This window comes from Manis javanica, chromosome 4, assembly GCF_040802235.1.
Source record: "Manis javanica isolate MJ-LG chromosome 4, MJ_LKY, whole genome shotgun sequence".
Lineage (NCBI taxonomy): Eukaryota > Metazoa > Chordata > Mammalia > Pholidota > Manidae > Manis > Manis javanica.
Window position 1 is genome coordinate 21,839,992 of NC_133159.1, and position 17,105 is coordinate 21,857,096.

The 17,105-nt window shown below is 54.1% G+C and overlaps 1 protein-coding gene across 12 annotated transcripts in view; it reads left to right on the forward strand.

Moving 5' to 3' along the window:
• PTPRU (protein tyrosine phosphatase receptor type U) overlaps positions 1-17,105 on the forward strand; it is a 78,052-nt gene that overhangs the window by 240 nt on the left and 60,707 nt on the right. For 7 of the 12 annotated variants that reach the window (XR_012130090.1, XR_012130091.1, XM_073233522.1 and 4 more), the window contains exons 1-2: positions 681-855; positions 15,027-15,158. Coding sequence is in view for 9 of the 12 variants with exons in the window: in XM_073233522.1 (XP_073089623.1) it covers positions 696-855; positions 15,027-15,158 (292 nt within the window). In the remaining 3 variants the exon portion in view is untranslated. Of the gene's footprint in view, positions 1-680; positions 856-4,782; positions 4,937-15,026; positions 15,159-17,105 lie in introns of those variants that run through there. The other 5 variants (XM_037010482.2, XM_037010478.2, XM_037010480.2 and 2 more) reach the window with 2 other exon arrangements.

Genomic DNA, 17,105 nt, shown 5'->3' on the forward strand with positions numbered 1-17,105 from the left:
GCGGAGCCCCTGGGGCTAGTGGCGTAGCATGGAAGAAAGTGTGAGTGTTGGGTGATCCGGCGTTAGGAGCCTACTCCCTGTATGAGTCTGAGTGTTGGATTGTGTGCGCAAATGTTGTGTGTCTGCGAATGTTGTATGTCCGTGAGTTTTGTGTGCAAGGAAAGGTGCTGTGTGTCTGCGAGTATGCTGGGGTGAATGTAGTGTGCATCGAGGTATAGGGTGTGCACTGAGTGTCTTATGTGCCTGCCGGTGCGTAGTGTTTGTGCGGTCAAGTACGTTGTGTGTCTGTTATGTGTGCATATGAGTTTGGTTGTGTGGTCGGAGTTGTGTCTGTTCGCATTTTATATGCTGTGGCAAGGAGTGCTGTTGGGTGCCTGAGAATCTGTTATGTGTTTGTGTTATGCGTGTGCCCGAGAGTGCTCTGTGGATTCTGTCCTCGTGTGATCAGGGAACGCGTGTGCGGTGTGTGTGCTTGTGAGATTCGTGCATTTGTGTGAAGGCGTGGGAACACCTCCGGAATCTGTGTGTCCGTGCGCTGTGTGGCGATGTGTACGTGTGGGAGTGTCTGGGGTTGGTGTGCGCCGCCGGGGCTTGCGTGGGTCCGCGTGAATGCCAAGTGTGCCGGGAATGGGTGTGTAGGACTGTGTCTGGAGCGGATGTGAGTGTGTCCATGCGTGCTGGCTGCGTGTCCAGGAATGTTGAGAGTGTGGTGCGCGCCTGGGCGGTGGCTGTGTGCCCGGGGCCCGGGGCCGCCCGAGGGGGCGGTGGCAGGATGTGTGTGTGTCCCGCTTGTGTGCGTGTGTGGCGCGCGGGCCCGGAACAAGTTGTCGCCGCGGCGCCCCCCTCCCATCCCGGGTAGGGCCAGGCCTGAGGCTCGGAAGGGAGGAATGGGGGCGCCGCGGCCGCCGACTCCGACATGTCGACATGTCGGGCTGTCTGTTGTTTCGCAAGTTCCGCGCGGCGCTGGCAGGCGGCTGATGCGAGGCGGCGCCGGGGCCGCGGGGCGTTCGGGCGGGTGACGGGGAGGGCTGGGCCGGGGGCGCTCCTGCGGGGCCTCGCCGCGGCTGCACCCGGGGCGGCGGGGCGCAGGCTGTGCCCGGGAGGGGCTGCGACGTCTGGGCGCGGGCAGGGCCTGGCTGCCGGCGGCGGGACGGCGCCCCCTCCCGTTGCATTCAGGAGGCGCCGCGGACGCTGGGTCTCCCGGGACACTCCCTCAGTCCACTCCGCAACTTTGTGCTGCCTCCCGGCGGACCAGGACCGCCGGGCGTGTGTGAGTGTGTAGTGTGTGAACGTGTGCCACCGTGCCTCGGTCTGCTGCGTGATCGCGCTGTCTCTCAGTGTGTTTCGGAGACCGGTGTCTCTTGGTGTGTGTTGTGTATGTGTGTGTAGCTGTACATGTGATTGCGTATATGAATGTGTGTATCTGGAGCTTTTGTCTGTGTGTTGTGGACTGTGTGTTAGCTGTGTGTTTATGTGTGCGTGTCTGAACTCCTCCCACACCCCAAACCCCTGAATCCCACCCTGAGGCCTGAGATCTCAGACTGTGGCCCCCTCCAGTGGAGCTGTGCCCAGCCCCTCACCTGGGGCAGAGTGGCCAGAAGAACCCCTCTCCACAGCCTTGGCCCCTCCATCCCCACTGTTTGCGACTCCACCTCGGTACCCGGGGTGCTCAGTACAAAGACGCCCCAGCAGGGATCCAAGCTGAGACCCGTGCCAGAGCTGCCTCTAATGGGGAGAGACTTGCTGGCCGACCCTGGGGCCTCTGGCCAGAGCTCCTAGGCTCCTGCCGTCGCTCTTGCCACTGGCTCGGAGAGCTGGGCCGGGCTCTGGGGTCCAGCCGTCAGGCACAGCCTTAGCTTGACCTCTTGGTGCCGGAAAGGACACCAAGGCGACCTGCCTCCCTGTCTTCCCCTCGTGCCTCCCTGTCCTGCAACAACTTTGCCAATATCTCCCACCGTGAGATCAAACCTGAAGAATATGCTAAGCTCCCCCACCCCTACTGCCTTTACCTTGATTTCAAGAACCCTTACCTGCTCAAACTCCTGCTAACAGGGGGTATTATCAAGAAGTGAGATTTGGGAGTGACACCTTGAGTAGGTTACTTCCATTCCTGGGGCCTCAAGTTTCCTCATCTGCCTCATGGGTATTATAATAATGGTGTATGGTACTTAGTAGATTGTAAAACAAGGCTCCATCTGTGAGTGCCAAGGAACAAAAGATGGTTTGGAGGACTGTTACAGAGCCCCAGAGGCTGTGATTTGAAGCCAGGTAACATGGGCTCAAATTCTGCCTCTGCCACTGGCTAGCCTTGTGACTTTGGGCAAGTCACTTCACTTCTAAAGTTCCTGGCACCCTTGTAGTTATTACTGTTAGGGCTTAATTCAGAAGTCCTAAGGAGGTGCAAAACTCCCCTTGCCCCTAAACCAGGTAGAGTCAACCCAGCTCTCTGAATGTCTCTTGAGTCCCCTGCCCCAGCAAGGGTGTTGTGTGCTGTCTCTCAGCCATGCAAATCTGGCAGTAATTTATTCCTCTGTGTTCTAGCTCATTTTGTCCTTTTGGTTGCTGGAATTGTGGACAGCAGGAATGAGGGAGAGGCTGCCCAGTAGTTTCAGGTTGGGCAATAAAGGCTTGTCTGGGCAGCTGGCCCTACTCTGTGAGGCTCAGGGAGGGGACATGGCAGGAACTACTGAGTGGCCAGAGCAGGGGTGCTCAGCTTCCAGGCAGCCCCCTGCCCAGCTCAGGTGTCAGGAAAAATCCAGGGTGAGCACCCAGCTTGCTGGAGGCCTGCCATCATCCTTCCATGCTTCCATCAGCTAAGCTAGACTTGTAGGGCAGCCTTTTCCTGTGGGGCTGGGTTAGCTAGAGTTTCAGGGGTGCCTTGTGTCCCCCTTCCTTCCTCAGCCCCCCTTCTTCCTTCATGCCACTCTCCCTGCACCCTGATGCATCCTACCCTTATGCCCTATCAAGATCTCTCTCATATATTTCCTTTTCTCTATCCTCAGCCATCTCTCACCTGCAAGAAGGCTCCTGTCTCTTCCTTCCATGGTGCAAGTAATCTTCCAAAACAAAAATGTGTGTCTGAAACCTTGGTATAAAACCTTTTGAAGGCTCCCCTTTGCTTTCTAGGTTAAATCCCTCCCCCTCAGCCCCATTTCCTGCTCTAGCCCCTGCCTGCCTGTCCAGCTCCATCTTGTTTCATGCCCCTTGCCTCTTCCCTCATATGCTCTGGCCAGTCTGACTTACTTACCAATAGCCCTTAAATGCCCATTGCCTGCCATCCCTTCTCTGGGGCTTTGCACAAGCTGTCCTTTCTCTCCAGAACTCTAACTCCACCTCTTTACCTGGTGAACTCCTGCTCCTCCTTCAGGGCTCAGCTTAAACATCACCTCCTCCCTGAAGCTTTCATTGGTTACTCCCTGATCTGGGCCCAGGCAGGGAGGGTGGGAGTTGATTGTATTTTTTCATAGCATTGTAATTATTATAATTACAGTTTAGTAGTCTTTTCTCCCTTACAGACCATGAACTCTGTGAGGACAGGGACTGGGTATTCAGTTCATTTTTGAATCGTTAGTGCTAGGTAAAAGGCCTGGCCCACTGGTGCTGAGTAAAATACATGTGTCATGAAAGAATCAGTGACTTCTAATGGGTCACGTTTTGAGCTGGACATGCCAGATGGGGGCGCACTGACTCCATTGTAAATAGAGATTAAAGAAACAGGTTTTCCCTCCAGAAATCTGGAAAATTCTGTTGGGGGATGGTGTGTGTGAAAAGGCCAAGTAGAGAGTGTCATCTGGGAGCTGTGAGTTGGGGAGGTCAGATCCCTGGCAGACCGAAGGGAGCAAGTCCCTGTCTGCCAGCCCCTCCCCCCAGCTCCCAGCACTGTGTCCCCCTGCCTCCTGCCCCCCTCCCTGCCAGCAGCTGCAGCCTTTGTGCTGGAGGCCTCTGGCAGGTGGTGAGAGGCATCAAGTCCCAACTGTCAGTCTGGGCCTCTGGGGAGGAGGGCCAGCCTGCATTGGGAGGGGGAGTCTCTCTGAGTCCTCTGTCCCAGGTCTTGGAGTTGGTAGGTGGGGTCATAAACTCTATCCTGGCTGCTTGTGAGCCTGAGGGAAAGGAGGAGAGCTGCTCCCTGTGACCCCTGCAGGTTGGGGGTGGGGTGGGGAGGCTGGCTGAGGGGTGTGTGTGTATGAGAGACTGTGGCTGTGTGATTATAGCCCAGGGTGCAGGACATACGTGTGACTTGTTAGAGTGTCTAGCCATCTGGTTACCCTGTGTGGTGGGATCTGAGTTTGGGGTAGGGAGGTGACCAGCTACTTGGATCCCTGGGGAGCCTGATGCTATGGTGTTTGGGTATCCAGATGTCAAATTGCTGGTGTTTGGGTGGGCAGTGTCTCAGTATCTAGGTGTGGGTGCCCCAGTACCAGGGTGGGAGGGTCAAGGTGTGCTAACATGAGGCTATCCTGCTGGAGTTCCAGTGTCTCTGGATCTGGAGGTGGGGGTATGCAGTGGTCTGGGAGTCCTCAGGGTAATGGGTGTTCAAGTGCAGTAGTGTCTCTGTGTGGTATCCAGATGTGGGGCTGTCCACATGAATGCGTGTCTGGGTGTGGGGTGCCCTGTGGTCGGTGTGTCTGTTTGTATGTTTAGGTGTACTGTGTTGGGTGGTGGGTGTTCTGGTGATGTGCCCAGCTGTGGGCCAGGGGCTGGGACTGGGGGTGTGCTAGCTCAGTTTCTGACACCCTATTTTCTGGAGCTTGCCTCCTGATCTCCCTTCAGACCCCAAAGCCAGGAGCCTCTGGAGAAGGCCCCAGTGGTCCTGCTTCTCCATGTTCAGTCAGTCTAGAGATGGCTTTCAACAGAACTTTCTGCAATGATGGAAACGTTTTCTGCCTGCTCTCTCCAATATGTTGACCGCCCCGTCACGGGTGCCCATTACATATAAGTAAGTTAAAATTTATTAAAATGAAAGTTCAGTCCCTCAGTTGCACTGGGCCAGATTTCAAGTCCTCAAGAGTCACAGGTTGATAGTGGCTATCAGGTTGCTCAGTGCAGGTAGAGAACATTTCCAGAAAGTTCTATGGACAGTGCTGGTCTAGAGTTGCAAGGCCTGCATGCGTCTGGGAGTGGAATCGTTCCGGGTGGACCATCACTCAGGAGTCATTGAAGACAGTTTTGGAGAATTGATGTCCCCTTCTCCCAGCCCATCATTTCTTGCCTGGACTGCTGCAGTAGCCCCGCCTTGGTCTCCATTCTGCCACTAGCTCTCCAATGCTTCCACCACCCTGTGACCTGGAGGACCTCTCTCAGGCAGTCATAGGATGCTGCCACTCCTTTGCTCCAAGCTGAAGGCTCTTCAGCACCCATGGGACAAAACCCAAACTTCCAGGTGGCAGGTGAGGACATGCACAGTGCAGCCCTCGCTTTCTGGAATAACTTCACGTTTATGCTCTTCTCTCCTTCTCCCACGCCTCCCTAGTCACCTTGTGAACCTGGGTCACCAGGCCAATGCTGAGCCCAGAACCTGCCAGGCCCCTTCATCCCTTTTTACCTTTGTACCTGCTGTGTATCTGCCAAGAACATCCCTCCTGCCCTTCTCATCTCATGGGACCTGCCTATTGCTCAGCCTTTAGAGTTCAGCTTCCATGGCGCTTCGCCAGTGAAGCCTTCCTAGGCTGCTCTGGCATGGTCAGTCAGACTTCTGTCCTAATCCACACCTGATGGCTATTTGCTGTCTCTTTTGCCCTGAGGGCTGGGCTGAGTCTTTGACATCTCCTGTCCCCAGGGCCTTGGGCATGGTAGGTGCCCACTCAGTGTTTGCATCCGTGTGAACCCCTGGGTATGCAGGGAGGGCTCGGAGTGGGTGGAGGATGGTGCTGGGGCAGTCATGGGCTGGGGCTGGTATGCACCTTGGTGGGCTTTGGGCAGGGGCTGCCATTGCCTGCAGAATGGCTAGGGGAGGACCCCTCAGAAGAGGGGTCAGTGGATGACTCGGGAGGTCTCAGGAAGATTTCCCAGGTGCAGCTCCCAGGACCTTGTGGAGAGTCAGCAGGTATGAGGAGCAAGGGGCTTGCAGGGGTCACTGAGATTTTGGAGCTGAGGGAGAAGCTAGGGGCAGGATTGGGATGGGGGAATTGGGAAGGGGTGTGGGGGATATTTGATGGGCAAGATCACAGCTGTGGGGGGCAGTGACAGCTGGCGGGTGGGGGACAACTAGCCAACTAGCCATGAAGATATATTTGGGGCCTGGGACAGCTGAGAATGAGAGGACAGGTGGTGTTGAGGGAACAGCTGAGGGTTGGGGGACAGATGGGGGATGGAGGGGGACATGGAAAGTTGGGGGATACGAGGTGACAACTGAGAGGTGTCCGAAACCTACCTGGACAGGATAGGTGGGTCTTAGCTGAGAGAGTGCTCAGATTGTGTGTACACATGTGTGTGCGTGTGCATTTACACACATGTGTGCATGTTTGACCTAGAGTGTGCTGGGTAAAACCATGGGCTTGGGAGCCCAACCATCTGGGCTCTAATTCTGGCTCTCCCTCTGCTACTTGTGTAACACTTGGGCAAATTATTTCACCTCTCTAGGCCTTTAGTGTTCTCATCTGTGGGCTGGAGATAATAATAGAACATACCGGATGGGGTTGCCATGAAGATATATTTTATGTACATCCGTATATAGTTTAAAGCGGGTCCTGGCACATAGTAAGCTCTATATAAGTGCTAACTATTACTGTGTGTGTGCATGTGTGGGGGCATCCTATGTGCTAAGGAGAGTTTGTTCTTGGCGTCTGATGAAGCCCAGGCCTGGGAGGGGTGTGGGGGCAGGGAGGGCCGGAGTGACCAGCCAGGTTGATTGGATCTGCTCACCTCTCACATCCTCCCTGATGTTCATCCCACACCCCGCCCACCCCGTACCAAGGCCTAATCCAATAGGACTCCCTCTCTGCCTCTCCCCTGCCCTGCGCCACACTGCCCTGCCCTGGACGGGGGGGCCAGCAGATGTGCTTAATTGTCCAAAGCTTTTTAGCAGAATCTGAATTCATTGTTTGTCTGCCAGCAGGCTGGGGCCCTGCTCAGATATAAATACCTGGACAATGTGCTCACCTTTGACTGCTTGTCCCGTGGGTGGCAGTGGCTTCATTCTGTGCCCTTGAAGAAGTCACTGGGGTGGAAGATGTTGGGGGTGGGGGACAGGAAAAGGAAAGCCCACAGGGCAGATAAGGCCTTGTTACCCAACCCGTGGAGTGGCCAGCCTAGCCTGGTGGAGCTGGAGGCACAGGCTTTTCCAGGGCTCTGGGCTCTCCTGTGCTCCAGGGCACCATAGGGAGGCAGGTGCTGCCTGCCCTCGGTGCTCTTGCAGGGCACCACATCCTTGCCTTACACTGTAACTGTGCCACATCACGGTTCGGGTCGGCTCTGGGGGTGTGTTGTCTGGGCTTCCTGGGCCCAATACCTCAGGACAGGTCACTGCACTGCATCCTTCCACAGCCCTGCATCTTGGCTGCAGTGTGCAACTGTGGTGGTTTCCTGCCTTGCGTTGGCTATGTGGACCCTCCTGGGAGTCTGTCTGCTCCTCCTCTGCATTGTCCTGTTGTATTGCCATCTGTGTCATTATAGCTCTCTTCTCCACTGTATTATTTTCCTAGATATCACTGTTGAATCAGGAAGGTGGGCTTTCTTGGGTTTCTGGACTGAGCTGCTCACACTGCCCCACGGCCTGGAACCAGCACATGTGTTTCCCTGGCCACAGGGCATGTTTGCCTGGTAGAGCATTTCTGTTCCACACTGCAGGACCTGGGGCAGTTTATGCACTGGGCTGTGGAGTCTCCTGGGATTTGGGCATAGCACCTAGCAATGCACCACTGCACTGTGCCAACAGATGGCTTGCTGCCACAACACTGCATCTTTGCACCACGTGGCACCTCTGCACTGCATTCATCATTGCAGTGGGCATATGCACTGTGCTGGGTATGTGAACTTCCCTGAGTTTTCGGGCACAGCCTTTCTGCATTCCACTGCGGTGCTGCCAGCACAGCTTACCTTAGCCTCACATAGCATTCTGTCCACTGCTTCACTGCATTACACTGGATACATGTCTTCTCCTGGCCCAGACCTCCACACTGCACCACCATTGCTGTAACACTGTCCCCTATGGTATCTTGCCTTTCTCAGCATTTCCACTGAGGTGTTGTTGGCTGGTGTCCTTCCCAGGTTTCTGTTGGCAGCCCCAGTTGAGCAACAGCTTTGCATGGAGCATCCTGCCCCACATTGCACATTGCAAAGGGAGTCAGTCTATGCTTACACTGAAGCTTGGGGCCACTTTGTTGGGACTGGCATGGCTTTTTGCATAGTACCAGCACTGCATCTTTGCACTGAGCAGGATTACTGCCCTGGGCCTCTGCCCTGCACTGTCCCTGCTCAGTGTTAGGTTGTGTGCATTCTCCTGGATTTCAGGACCCAGAGCCCTCGCATTGAATTCACTGTTCCACACAGCATCTTCATTGCACTCCACCTTGTGTCACTTTCTATCGCCCTTAAGTCTGTACCTACTCTCCTCCTTGGGATTGTACTGAGCCTGCATTCTGGATTGGGTTTCCACACCCAGCAGTTCTTTCCGCACCACATCGCACCCTTCTCGTCCCTGTATCTCTGTACCATTGTACATGCCCAAACTGGATATATCCTTTTGTGAGAATTCTTGGAGCACCAGGTATGCACCTGGCCCTGTGCTAGTGTCTGGAGAGGGAGAAGAACTAGCAAGGCTTGAACTTACCCCCTTGGGATTCCTCCACATGCCCGTTGCACAGCACTGAGCACCAGCCTGGTGTATCCCTGAGTGCACCACATTGGTGCGCTGCACCTCTTTGCAGCTCTGGGTTATGCCATCTGCACTGGCACCCCTGTACTGCATCATGGCACTGCTCAGTTCTGCCTGGGGTCCATGCACACCATGTGTCTGCCCCTCACTCCTCCGTGCTGTGTAACTGCACTCTGCCCCGTGTCGTGCAGAGCTGCCGCCTACCCTGTGTGGCACTACGTAGCCTCGCTCCATGGGAACTTTATACAGTACAGATTTTCACAGGGCACTGGTTTGTGCACAGCCCTCTGCACTGTGTTTTTATATGGCACAGGGTGTCTATACTGCAGGGGTCTGTATACTTTTTGCCCATGGAACCTCTGCATAGCCCAGCCCTTTGCCTCTGTATTGAGTCTGGCCTCACTCTGTGCCTTCCCCTTATACTGCCAATATGGCAGCCCTACAGTTAACCTTGGGATTTGCTGTGCATATTGATCAGGGAGATGGGGAGTGGGTCTGGCCTGTTTCCCCTGCTGTAGTTGGCTTCCTTCTATGCTCACTGGAGATGGAAGGATGTTGGCATTGCCACGCTCAGCTTTCTCTCCCTGTGGTCCAGCCTGGGTTATCTTCCTGTTTGCAGTGATGCTGAACTCTGTGTGATTAGGAGGTGGGCATATTGCTGCCAGCCCTGCCCTTGATTAATTGATCATTAATTATTCAGCTCCAGGGATCCCTGGCTGAGGCCTGGATGTGCTGATCTGGGCAAGGAGAGCAGTGAAATGGGCTGGGTGTCTGGGTTGGAGTCCTTGAGCCATTGTCCTTGAGCCTGGGTGGGGTTGGTTGGGTCAGACTAACTGGGATCATGGGGTCAAAGTCCAGCCACTGTTGGCCATCTGCTATATGCAGGGCTTGGGGATGGGGTTCAAAGGTATAAGAGATAGTCTCTGACCTTAGGAAGGGAAGAAGTGGGGGTTAGACAAGCTTGAGATGGAGCTGTGGTTGGCATGGAAAACACAGGATAGGACTGGGCTGGGCAAGAATGTCCAGGTGAGGCCAGTGTTGGTTCCAGGGCTGGATTGGGCCACCTAGAATTGTGGGCCACCTAGGGGTTGTGGCTTTGGATGATGAAATAGACCTGTGTTGTCATTGGGATTGTATTTGGATTCCCCAGGCCAGGGTTGGGTGATCTCAGCCCCTAAATTTGTAACCTGTTGGGAGAAGTTTTGTTGCTCCTGAGGCCACCCTGGGGAACTGGATGTTCTATTGACAAAGCAAAAGGAACAAAAATCTCATTGCAAACAGACGCTGTTTACCTAGGGTCTTAGAAAACACTGGTGGCGGCTGGCAGCCACAGTTGGCACAGAGCACCATTCCCTGTCTGGTGGGGAGGAAAGTCTGGTGCTCACACGTACATGCTCACACATGCACAACTCCCCTCCTCCCCTCCCCTGTGGGCACGTGCTTATTACTATGCACATACATGTACACTTACACACCCACACTGACTGGGGGACCCACGCTCACCCTCACAGACCTTGCTCCTCTCTCTGCGTATTCTTGCTCACATGCATACTCACAATTGGAATCAGAATTCTAGAGGTGGAAGCAGCTTTAGAGGTCACCTGGATACCCATTCTCATTTTGTAGGGGAGGAAGAGGGGTTCAGAGAGGGTATGTCACCTGCCCAGAGTCACACAGGATGTTAGAGGTTCAGAGGAATTAGATCCAAGATTCTGTTTCCTCAGAGAGTCCTCACAAGTTGGTACCAAGGTATCACTCTCACAGCCATGGACACACACACACACACACACACACACACACACACACACACACACATGTGGGAATGCACCCACATGGAGGTGAGACTTATGCCAGGGAGACCTCCCTCCCACACACTGGCTACTGTGGGGGTTGCCCTGCCCCTTCCCTCACCCCTTCCAGAGCCCAGCGGATGTGGATAAGCCATCCTCTTGCCTTCCCAAATTGTGGCTGACGGTTGCCTCAGCAACCGCCTACCAGATTGGGGAGATTAGCTGAGGAATGTGGCTGGGCCAGTTCGAGCTGAGGCTGGGGGAATTTGTGGGGGTCCTGGGTTGATTCAGTCGACTCCCTCAGGGAGGCCTCAGCAGAGATGGGGTATCCAGGGAAGCGCCTGGTTTCCTTCTGTCCCCAGCCCAGCTGAGACTGTCCCCAGAGCTTGGACTAAGCTAGGGGAAGGCAGAGGGTGTGTGGGCAGTTGAGTGTGGTGCTGTGTGTGTGTGTGTGTGTGTGTGTGTGTGTGTGTGTGTGTGTGTGTGTGTGGCATCTCTCTGGCTGAGATTGGAGTATATGTTGTTTGCGTCCGGGATGGGGTCTGGAGGCCCCTTTCCTCAGCAGTTCCTGACATAACTCTGGACCACTGGACGGCTTGTCCCACCAGGCACCCTCATCTCCTGAAGTGCCCTCTGGGGAACCGCCTGCCCTCCTCGTGGCATCTAGGATGAATCACTGTTCTCATCTGAATCCAGCCACAGCCCTGCTCAAACACTTACTGTGGCTTCCCAATTCCAAATGAGGCTGAACGTCTCACCCTGGCACGTAAGGCCCTCCCTCTCTCATCTGGCCTCAGCCTTCCATCCAGGTTTCTCTCCCGTTGCTTTGGCCAAGCTGGGCTCCTCTCTGTGCCCTGGACAAACTGTGTTTACCCGCTGCCTTCTTTTGCCTCTGTTGGGCCCTTTGCCTTAAATGCCCTTCTACGCATCTGTACTGGCCACAATGACACCCATCCTTCCAGGCTCTGCTCAGATGCACCCACCTCCAGGAAGTCTTCCCCTGGCCCACTTTCCTTCCTTAGACTGCCCTTGTGGTCTTGACCCTTCTCTACTTTGTTCATTTACTCACCCCCACTCTGACTGGGAGATCCCTGAGGCCAGGGCAGAGTCTTAACCATCCTTGTGTCTCTAACGGTGCCACCCTGGAACCTGCTTTGTGCACAAATTTCCTGAGGATGGAATTGAGTTAACACATGTGGCCAGTGGAATACCACAGCCTTATTTTGTTTGTGTCTAGTTGCCTTGAATAAAGATAGGTGGCTTAAATCCTGACTTCTGGAACTTAAGATGTACCCTTGGGCAAGCAAGCCACTTCATCTCTCTGTGCCTCAGTTCCCATCTGTAAGATAGTAATAGTACCTACTTATGAGTTACTATGAGGGTCATGGAGGTAAGTGGCAACCTTCTCCTTGTGGTGTTGATGTGTGTGTGAATGTCTGTACCAATGTCTGTGTGGATGGAGTCGAGTGGGATTCCCTGCTACCATTCTTGTTCTGAACCTGAAGTCTGATGTAGTTCTTCCTCCCGCCCCACCCTGGGTTGGTGGCTTCCAGCAGGAGTTGAATCTCTAGCTGGAGCTGGGACTTGGCTCTGGGGCGCCTGGCTCCTGAGTCATCCAGACTGGAGGTGATGGTTTTTTTCCCAGGGCTGATTGTTCCCATCCCAGTGTGGCTGGGGAGGACGTGGGGATGGGGCTCTCCCTGAGGAGCCTGGCTCCAGAGATGTTACCCTCTAAGGGCTTGGCTAGAATAGGGTCTGGCCCAGAGACACAGGGCTGGATGGAAATGGACCAGGGAGAGGGAGTCATTCTGCTTAAGGCTATACTCTGGACAGAGAAGGTCACCCTGGCTGAGGTCAGTAGTAGAAGTCATGCTGATGGAGGTCATGGGTCACTCTGGCCAGGGTCAGTTGGTCTGGGGTCATCAGTCAGTCTGAAGGTCATTGTGGTGAAAGTCAGGTGTTCTGGATGATATTGGGGTCACTATGGCCAGGGACAACCAGCAGGAGGCCACTTTGGTTGAGGTCAGTCTGTCTGGGGATCACTGACTTGGGTTGGTCAGTCTGGGATTTACCTGGCTGAGGTCATAGGTTCCTCTGACTAGGTCAGTCTATCTGGGAGTATTGAAGGCTCATGTGGCCTGGCTTAGGATGGAAGGGAGGAAGCCAAGGAGCTGGTATTCCCAGGCTTGCCTCAGGGACATGGGTGAGACATCTTGGGGCAGCTGCCTTGTTACTTGTGAAGGAACAGGAAGGGCCTGAGCCCCAGCCAGGGCTCCAGATACTGGGTTTCCCTTTCCGACAATCCCTCTGCCTCTGAGAGGCCTTGGCTAAAATCCTCAGGAGCAGACCCAGCTCAGGCTGAATGAAGTCAGCTGTTCCCTCCTCCAAGAAGCTCTCCCTGACTATCCTTGGTCATGTCCTCTCTCTATGCTGTGCTGTGAGGCATTTTCTAGAGGGAGAGCTGAGGCCTTCCCAGCACAGATGGGGTTAAAACCCACCTCCCGCAGGCCACAGGGCATGATGCTGAAGCAGGCTTAACACACAAAGAGGCAAGGAGCTCAGTCAAGGCCCTGCCCCAGCTCTGGAGAAAGCCTTGTTATTTCATCCCATCCACTTGGTGCCAGCCTCTTGCCCACCACTCATCATTTTATACTTTGGTGGGGTCCAGGAAGAGGAACAGGAGCCACCCCCCCAACAATGGCGAGCCCCTTTGTGCCTGGCTCTGCTGGGTGTGTCTTCTTATGCTCCTTCCTGTGGTCTGCATCACAGCCTAGAGACGTCCCTGCAACAGATGAAGCAAAGAGCCTCTTATATGTGATATTGCAGGCTGTGTGTGCAAATGCCTACCACTGTGCCTGGCATGTGGCATTCACTCCTAAACACTGTCTGTTTCTTGTCCTTCTTTGTGAGCCTGGGAGGCAGCTCAGGTTTGCTTCTTCTCATAGTGAAGCTTTTCTGATAGGAAATATGGGCTTTGGCATCTGATGGACATAGGTTCAAATCCTGCTTCTGTTCTTATGCAGCTCAAGTGGCATATGGGGAAGGTTGCTAGTTCCTGAGTGTTTGCAGGTGCTGTTAGGCATTGTGTTAAATGGACCCCCACATTGAATTCTCAGCAACCCCATGTGTACGTGGAGAAACTGAGGCTCAGAAAGGAAAAGTGACTTGCTACATGGTCGCAAGGGTTGGCAAATTGCAGGTCAAGATTCAATCCTGAGACTGTCTGCTGCCACGCCCCCTTGCTTATCTACCACCTTATACTGTGGGTGAGTCCCTGTACCCCTCGGGGTCTCAGTCACCTCATCTGCCAGATGGGAAGAAGTACTGGGCTAGCAGGCACCCAGGGCAGGGCCTGGCATGGTGTGTACCTGCTTCTTTACCACTTGCCAGGGCATTTTCCCAGATCTCAGATGTCTTAGACTACCCTTGACAGGGTTGAGAGTGCAGGGGCCAGTTTGCAGTTCCTTTCTAAGGCAGCGGTGTTCTCAGGGTTTTTAGCTGCCCAACTCAGGGCTTTGACAAGCTCCCAAGATACATAGGCCTCATTCCCAACCGAAGGACTCACATCTATTTCTATTGGTCTCCCTCCTCTTCTCATTCAGCTGTAAATATTAGTCCTTAATTATGAGGATTTGCTTCCTCCAGTCATACCTGTGCTTGATCTGCCCATGACTGTGCTTTTACGTGTCACATTCCTGCAGGCAGAGACCCAAAGTGGGTGACCTTGGGCAATGACTGAATCCCCTCAGTTCATCTGCCAGGAATGTGCCTGCCTCAGAGGGTGAGGCCCAAATGAGAGTCTGCACCTAGAGGGTTCCGCACCGCACAGGGCTTGGCATAACCTGAGTGGATTGGTGGCTATCGTTATTTTTAAGGAGATACCATCAGGGCTTGCTTGGGGCCCTCATGGCTTGGCCAGTCCCCTTGTCTGTCCTCTATGTGAAGACAGAGGAGCAGGTACTGGGACACTGACTGGCAACCAGGAGGTCTTAGTTCAAACCCCACCTCTGTCACTAAGTAGCTGTGTGACCTTAAGGCAGTCTCTCAGCCTCTTTGGGCCTCGGTTTCCTCATCTGTACAATGGGGATAGTTCTGGTCCTGATTTCACGAGTGCTTGTGAGGCTCTAATGCTGTAGTCATAACTAGTTTTTATTAAGGAGGGTCTTGATGGGTGGTTGAGCAGTGGGGGTCCTGGGAAGTACTGGGGGAGTGGGTGGTGTGGGAGGTCTTGGTATTGAGGAGACAATGAAAGAGGGCCTTGGTAGATGGAAAGGGTAGAAAAGGGAGAGTTCTGGTGGAGGTGAGAGGAGTCCAGGGAGGGGCTGGGTAGCAAAGGACAGTGGGGGTGCCTGAAGGGTAGCCCCAGGAGCCCTCCCAGCAGCGGCTCTGCCCCAGCTTGGGCTAATCATGTCCTGCCCTCACAGCTGGCTGCACCTTCGAGGAGGCGACTGACCCAGCAGTGCCCTGTGAGTACAGCCAGGCCCAGTATGATGACTTCCAGTGGGAACAAGTGCACATCCACCCTGGCACCCGGGCTCCTGCGGACCTGCCCCACGGTGAGCCTACTTTCAATCACTATTCCCCTTTCCCCTCCTTCCACTTCTACCCATCTGCTGTGTGACCTCCGGCACATTACTTAACCTCTGGGCCTCATCTGATTTTGCATATGTAAGGACATTCATGATACTGCGGATGTGGAGCTCTCTGGACAAAGGCCAATTGTGTATATCAGATAGTTTTGCTTGTAAAATGGGTGCAGACTTAAGTAATCAAAGACCCTTATAGCTGTAAATTAAAACTCACTCCCCATTATTCCCCCTTCAGCTTAGCTCAGTATCCACCCTACTCCCATCAGGCCTTCCTAAGTCCCCTAACTTCCAGGGAAGCTCTCTTCTCCCTGAGAGCCTCTGCATCCTGGTCTCCCAGGATCGGTGTGGACTGTCTCCATATCCCAGGAATGTGCTGGCAAAGAGGTAACATTGAGGGCTGGATGTGTGTAAAACCTTTCCTCCTCTGACCCCTTCCTCCTGGAAGTCCCAGATCCTTTCCAACTTCTTCCTTGCTCTGCCCTTATTTCAGGATTGGCATCACGAGCGCTGGACTCACAGTCAGGAAAGTAGTTACATGGAGTACTGGCCTTTTGCTCTAACAACGACCTCTAGTGTAGTCGTTCTAGAATCATGAAGATTGGGCTTTAAATCCTGGCTTCATCATTTTACCAGCCATGTGACTTTGGGCAAGTCACTTCTCTGAGCTTCCATTTTCTTAACTGTAAAATGGGGAACACAATAATCCATTTCATAGGGTTATTAGATACTATCTATTATCAGGAGTGGCATGTAGGGGTTCAATGAAGGTTTAGTTGCTATTACTGGAGGTAATGGGAGGTCCCATCACTAGCACCCCTCTTCACTGGGGCAGAAATAGCTGGGAATTAGGAAAAGAATATGACAGGTGGAGGCCAAACTATCAACTTCATTACTGACAAAGGCTGGGATGGAAGACATAACAGTGTGAGAAACAAATGGGCTTGCTGAGGGAACTCCAGAATTGGACAGCCTAAGGACCCCCTCCCCTTTGACCTACCAGGGTAGTGGACCAGGGCCTTTGCTGCTCAGCTCCCAGCATGGCTGCACTTGCACCTGCTGTCAAGGGCCCACAAAAGTTCTCAGTGATGGGGTCAGGACTTGAAGCTAACAGGACAGAAGCCTTCCACAACTTGGCACAGACGGCCTCCGCAGGCTTGTCTACCCTCGCCTTACCTCTGGAGACCTCCCTGCCTCCCCCTGCTCTGCATTTGTGTACACTCTGCCCTCTCTGGGGCATTCCTCTCTGCCCTCACAGGGCTCTCAGCTACTTGTTTGAACTCAGTATTAGCGGGTATCAAAGTCTGACCTGTGTGACAATGGTCTGTCAAGGTGCCCACCATGGCAGGGACCCTGCGTGGGCTGTCTCCAGATCTCTGGAGCCCAGCCTGGTACACGGTTGGCACTCAGGTACAAAGTAGCTGATTTGATTCACCTCTTACAAATCTGACAAAAAGAAAGTGTTAGGCAAGCACAAAGTGTCAGATGGAAAGAGGGAGAGAGACACACACAGATGCTCACAGGGAGAGGAGAGAGGAGGGCAAAGGCATTGGTTGGGAGACTGTTGGGGGCTAGGTGTGTCCTTCCTGGGGTAGGGATGGGGTCCTGGCATTTTGTTTACTACCCCACCAGGGCTGATCCAGGAGCTGCCTTCACAGGCCTTTGGCTCACAGAAATGAATGAGATCCCCTGCACTGGAGTCCCTTGGGAGCCTTCCCAGAGCTGGGAGCCTCTGGTTGGGATCTGAATGAGCTGGTTGGCTGGCAGCCAAGCCCAGGAGGAGCCAGCGCTGGGTGACTGTGGGTACCATCTTGGCAGCTGCTGGGGTCTTCTCCCCACAGGAGGGAAGCCAGAATCTACTAGCCAGGTCCTGAGTGGCCCAGCCCACTCCCCCCCACACTTTCCCTGCCCCCTCAC